Here is a 6,192-nt window from a genome sequence, read left to right as displayed (position 1 = left end):
ACACAGTGGGCCCAGTAGTGATGTGAAAAGCAGGACACATACGTTACTCATACTGTGGGCTCCAGATGTGCCCCAGTGAGGAGCCCCCATTGTGGGCTGTGTGCCGCCCACACTAAGCAAACAGGTTTGCATTGAGGCCGCACCCACAGTATACAAATCCAGAGAGCAGCTGTCTGTCATTGAAGTTTCTATTCAGAGCTTTCAGCCGAAGAGGAAGAACTCTGTTCTCTGTTTGACCCACTTCCTGTTTTACACTGAAATAACTCCACCACATTACCTGGAAGGCTGAGTGAAGATGCTGAGCTCCTCCACACGTCACTTCAATGATACCTTTGTTTTATAATTAAATGATTTATTCATTCATGTATAAGGTTTTGGTTTGTAGCATAATGAGAACACAGGTGTTCACGCTTGTTCTACATACAGCTGTGACGGTTCTTTTGACCAGCGTTTTGAGTTTTCTTGTGTTTTGGTGTCTAATTTATTATTATTATTATTATTATTATTATTATTATTGTTCTTGTAGTTTACTGTTTAATTCTGAGTTCATTGTTATTACCTCTCTGAGTTTACTTGTGATCAGTTTAGCTCCTTGGTAGGTTCCTCTTGTGTCTTTGTCCTCTGTGTCGATCTGTGTGTCTGTTTATGTGTGTTTGCGTCTTGTTTCCCTCCTTGAGTTTCATTCTGTTTTCCACACCTATCATGTTTATCTATGTTCCCCCAGCAAGTCTCTCTCCCTCTCGCCCTCCTTTGTCCTCATAGAGGTCTCTGGGTTCTGTCCCTTGCCTGTTCCCGTGTCCCTCTTCTCATGTTCCACCCAGTCTCCCCAGTTGTTCGTATGTTTCATGTCTGCATGTTCCATGTCTGGTTGTCACAGTCTACATCTCACAATGTTTCCTGTTTTAGTTTGACAGTCTGTGTCCTGGGTTGGTGTTTTCAGTTTGCTTTCCTCCCTGTCTCATCCCAGCTTCTGTTTCCTCGTCCTTCCTAATGTATTTAAACCCTCTGTTTTCCTCTTCCCAGCGTTGTGTCCTCCCTCATGCAGTGAGTTCCTCCTTGTGTTTAGTTTTGTGTTTCTCAGAGATTTCCTTACTTAATCCTTAATCTTAAATGTTTGGTGATTCAGTAATAAAGCTGCATTTAAGTTCAGTTTCATCTGCCAGTCTACAGTCTTTGGGTCCAATCCTGCCTGCTGCACACAGCTGGTTTACGACACTAACAGGCACACACCTCCCTCTAGTGGTCACATTAAGTTCAAACATAGAAAAAGTGTTGTACACCTGTAACATAGTCGCTGGGGAGACTGTTATAGGGGAGCTCTGGCCCAGATGCCTCATTATCAATGGCATCATTATGTGCAGCATCTTTATGGATTTATTTCCTTTTCTGGTTTAAATGATTGTTTATGCTCTTGAACTGTGGACACAGAGTCAGAATCCAGTGAGATAACTGTGTCATCATCACAATACTTCTGCAAGGATTATTGATTTATTCAACTTTTATTTAAACAGGAAGTTAAACACTCTTTCTTGCGTGTGTCCTTGGCCAACTGAGTCAGCTTTAATCTGCTATCTTTTCAACAGCAGATTCCCACAGTGCCCAGTAGCACTGACTCCAATGGTGATGAAGTGTTTAGAGAGATTGGTAAGAGATCACGTCACTCCTTCACTTCCTGTCACCATTGACCCACTTCAGTTTGCATACCAGACTAATCGTTCCACAGACGACGTCATATCTCACCTGCTCCACACATTGAGTGGCTCACCCCGAGACACCGAGACACTGGCAGAGGGGATCAAGAGTGACATACCTCTGCTGACTACAGGTATTTTCAACACCTCTGTGGTGGAACACATGGAGAAAGAGGAGCAGCAGATTCAGTGTAAAACCTCGACGTGATGACCGACGTCGCTGGATGATCTTCAGAACAAAGGTCCAAATAAAGAGAATGAGAGTTTCTCCTCACGTGTCTCCTCATGGTTTATGATATAAATCTGCTAATTCTCATTAGACATATAAATCAGAAAAGCAAACTTAACGGCCTCAGCATGTCTGTCATCAGTCTCTGTGTGACAGCAGGCCTGATCCCTCACAGTGAAACCATCTCTCACCCTGGAGTTAAAGGAGCTTTCTCATGAATACTGGGCGACTTTCCAGCCAGCTCTGTAATTTCATCATCACATTTATGCCATAATTTAGCTCAACCGATCAGATTAAAAGCGTTGTTGTTTTTTTAAATAACAGTAATTTTGTAATACTGAAACTTTTAGTCCACCATCATGTTTTGACTTACAAGAGTTTTAAATCATTTCTTTTTTAAATTTTCTATATCATATAAAATCAAAGTATATCAAACTTTAACAGAACAAACAGATCAGCCAAAGTCCATTTAAGGACAGATCTCTCTCAGCAACCACACTTACCTTTTTTTTTTATTTCAGGGACAAAATTTTAAAATGTTGGCAGATTTTTTTAATTTAATTTTCTCAAACATTTACTCTCAAATATTTATGTTTCTTTCTAACAGGGATGCAAGGAGTTTGTGAGTCTTTGGGAGGGAAAAACAGGATTTATTCAGATTCATTTTCAGCCCTTAAACTAAGTCCTGCACACAAACTATCACATATGAAACCCGAGTAAGTAAATTAGTACGTACGGTTTATGTGCTAAGAGCCTTTCAGACCAGCGGTGCGCAGTCTAACGTCTCTCTCTCTCTGACTCTGAAGGGTGGAGTTAAGAAATGTCTGCTGTCAGTGTCTCGCTCGGCTCAACTTTGCTGTTTTTCAGCGTCTTCGTGTTCGTCTCTGCAGGTGAGATTTACTGTTAGAAACTAACATAATGCCTTTCTGAGAAAAGGAGGAGTAAAGTAGACTGTCTGTGTGTGGAGGAGACACAAGGCTGGGTGGAGTTTGTGTGGAGTTAACATCTGTAATCCAGCTGTGACAGAGACAAAGAAGTGTAACGTGTGTCAGGAGTCAGTATGCAGCTACAAAGCTTTTTGTTCAGTGTACACAAACAGCTGTAACTCCATAAAGGCAGCATGCAGAGACTCACAGTGTCTTATAATGAGAGGCTGCTTTCTCTCACACATTATGTTCACTTATTATCAGCACATGTTGTTGTTCTGTGGAAGCTAACATCTTGTAGTTTCTCACTCTTTGCATGTTTAGCATGAGGCTAAAATGACCTTCGCCTGGTTCTGGGAAGTGATATCAACAACATGTCTGTCCCATCTATTTACTCTGATAATGGAAATCAGGATAATCAGTCAGGCAATGAAAAAATGGTGATTGATTCTGTTCTGTTTAAGACTAAATACAAAAACAGGATTTAAACTTAGTTTATGTACAAATTTAACATGAGCTCCACAAGTGAAGTGCAGGCATCTTGTTTTCAACCAGATATTAACTCTTATAAAACATTATTGGTTCATAGATTTTTTTTTATGCATCAAGATCTCTAATCTGGATTTAATCTGATCTGGAGCAGGTGCATTAGTTACCATGGCAATGCACTGTTATAAGACGTGAACCAACTTCCTAGCACAGAAAACCTCGAACCCAAAGCTGCTTTATAGTTCAGGCCTCTGCTGGGCTTTAAGACAATAACATTAATTAAATTAATCCAAATGTTAAAAGACATAAACAAATATTTAAAGTAAATAATTCTGCTTATAATTGCATGTTGACCTTTAACCTCTCTGCTCTGTGTTGTTTCCTCTTTCAGTCCAGATAAACATCACAGCCGAGTCTGGACAGGACGTCGCGCTTCCATGTCGAGTTACCAATAAGATCACAGCTGTAGAGTGGAGCAGAGCTGGCCTGGGACAGAAAAATGTCTTTTTGTACCAGGATGGGCGTTTTGTTCCAAACAACCAGCATCCATCATATAAGAACCGAGTGGCTCTCAGAGGGATGAAGGATGGAGACGCGTCTTTGATTGTGAAGAAAGCGACCACTGCTGACTCTGGAACATACAAGTGTCTTTTTAAAATAGCAGAAACACGTTCATGGAAAAACATCACCATCAATCTGAGAATTCCTCCAGGTGAGTGAGTAACTCTAATTTTTCTGTAAAACTTCATTCAGTGGTTTTTAGTAAGGTACAGCTTCCTCTATCCCCCAGCAGAGAATCTATATCTCACTGAAAACATGCTGGAAAGTGAAAATGTTACACTTCATTTAAACTTTCCTATTTTGGTCACCTAACAGTGGTTGGGGGACACACAAACATTGTAAGTGCTTTACAGTGGGAAAGATGTAATAATGGTAATCACTGTATAGTGGCCGGGAATAACACTCACTGATTCGTCTGTGAAGGTTCTCAGTCATCCAGGTCATCGTAGTCTAAGGAGCTTAAACAACTTAAACAAGTCCTGACGCTTTTCTTTCCAAGCTCCTTAGACCACTCACTGATTCCTAGTTTTCAGGAGGAAAGAAATACAAACCAAAGATTGAATGTAAGCACTGCCCTTTTTCCCTAAAACATTAGAACAAGTGTTCAACACTGAGTAGTTGTGCCTGCTGGTCCACATGGTGTAGCTTGCCCACTGCAGCCCCACCATTCCAGGGTCTACATGCAAAGGGGATAATAGGACAAGCACAACTGGAACAGGATCAGGTGCAACTGGGACAGATGGTTGAGAAAAACTGGGGTCATCACCACATGCAGTGGAGAACAGGCTGTGTAGACCCAGATTGCGGTCGGCCGAATCTTCCTCAAAGGCTTATGGGGGGACCTCTGTTGATCTCCAGTGTTGAGCTTGGTCCAGGACCAACATGTTGTTCGGCCCTGGTGTGTTTTAGTATGAATTACATACAGTATCTCTGTTTTTTTGGCCCAGACGTGACACCTCACACCTGTTTCTCACCTGCAGATCGATCAGGACCGGGTGGAACTGGATCTATTGGAGTGATAGTTGGCCTGATAGTTGCAGGTGTGGCTGTTGCTGCTGGTTTATCGTTCTGCAGAAAACAAAAGCCACAGAGTCCGGATTCCTTCCAGCCTCCCGATGATCAGGACTAGACTGTCTGCTAAACTCTAAACCGAGTCTTCAGCTGGTGCTCTAAACTCTCAGTGCTGACACCAAACATGATGAAATGCAGATAATCAATGTCATCATCATCACACTTGACAGCAGAACAGCGACTCAGATGATATAAACAGACAAAGTTTAAAGTTATACTTTTGTTTCCTTTGATAATAGTTAATCATGCTTAATTCTTATGATGTTATCAAGATTAAATCTGATCAACATGATGAATGAGAAAACATCCTAACATCACCAGTCATCCTGTTGAACCTCAGCTCTGTATTTCAATATTATATTAAACAACACTTCCTGACTTTTCTACTCTGTGTGTCCTGTTGAATGTTTTGGGCTAACTGTGGCTCAGAGGTTGAGCTGGTTGTCCACACAAATTTCAGCACTTGTCCCAAAATTTCATCTTGAGAATTGATGACAGTGTCATAAATTGCTGGAACAAGGTAAAAAACTTGGGCGTGTGGTTTGACATGGTGCTCTCTTTTGAGTCTCATGTAAAAGAGATAACAAAAACCGCCTTTTATCATTTGAGGAACATAGCCAGAATCAGACAAGTTTTGTCAAGCGATACTGCAGAGGTTCTTGTCCATGCTTTTGTGTCCTCACGTATTGATTATTGTAATGCTGGGCTACCAAAGAAAAGTTTTAGAGGTCTACAGATGGTGAAAAATGCAGCTGCTCGCATTTTAACAAGAACTGGGAAATTTGAGCACATTAACCCTGTATTGAGCTCTCTGCATTGGCTACCTTGTCAGGTTCGAGTAGATTTTAAGGTCCTGCTACTCACCTAGGCTTTAAACGGACTGGCACCTTCATAACTCTCCGATCTTTTACATCTTTACGTTCCATCCCGTGCTCTCCGATCTCAGGACTCTGGCCTTCTAAAGGTTCCTAGAGCCAGAAAAAAGACAATTGGAGAGCGTGCTTTTTCTTTTTGTGCCCTGTTTCTGTGGAACAACCTCCCTCAAGATATTAGGCAGGCATGCTCTGTGGAGGTTTTTAAAACTAAGCTGAAGACACATTTGTTCACCCTATCCTACATGTCTTAATTCTATGGCTTTTAGTTTTTAAATTTTTTACTGTTTTTGACTTGTATTGTGTCTTTTACCTGTATTGCTATGTATTGCTTTTATTTTTTTTTAAATCTT

The 6,192-nt window shown here is 41.2% G+C and overlaps 1 protein-coding gene across 1 annotated transcript; it reads left to right on the top strand.

Annotated features, from left to right (window-relative positions):
* Nucleotides 1-2,678: 2,678 nt before the first annotated feature.
* Nucleotides 2,679-5,354, top strand: LOC120715422 (butyrophilin subfamily 1 member A1-like). The gene is made up of 3 exons (XM_040002430.1): nt 2,679-2,810; nt 3,727-4,047; nt 4,877-5,354. Exons 1-3 carry the CDS (start codon nt 2,741-2,743, stop codon nt 5,023-5,025), a joined length of 540 nt encoding a protein of 179 aa, XP_039858364.1. The 5' UTR covers nt 2,679-2,740; the 3' UTR covers nt 5,026-5,354.
* The last annotated feature ends 838 nt before the right edge of the window (nt 5,355-6,192 follow it).

This window comes from Simochromis diagramma, unplaced genomic scaffold (assembly GCF_900408965.1).
Source record: "Simochromis diagramma unplaced genomic scaffold, fSimDia1.1 OVJJ01000440.1, whole genome shotgun sequence".
NCBI lineage: Eukaryota > Metazoa > Chordata > Actinopteri > Cichliformes > Cichlidae > Simochromis > Simochromis diagramma.
Note: the sequence above shows the minus strand (reverse complement) of the source record. Positions and strands in the feature narration are given on the sequence as shown.

Excerpts from the sequence above, each read along its gene's own strand:
- LOC120715422 (XM_040002430.1), top strand. The coding sequence starts at position 2,741 with ATGTCTGCTGTCAGTGTCTCGCTCGGCTCAACTTTGCTGTTTTTCAGC. Across the intron at positions 2,811-3,726 it reads CTTCGTGTTCGTCTCTGCAG|TCCAGATAAACATCACAGCC; the intron begins GTGAGATTTACT and ends TTCCTCTTTCAG. Across the intron at positions 4,048-4,876 it reads CAATCTGAGAATTCCTCCAG|ATCGATCAGGACCGGGTGGA; the intron begins GTGAGTGAGTAA and ends TCTCACCTGCAG.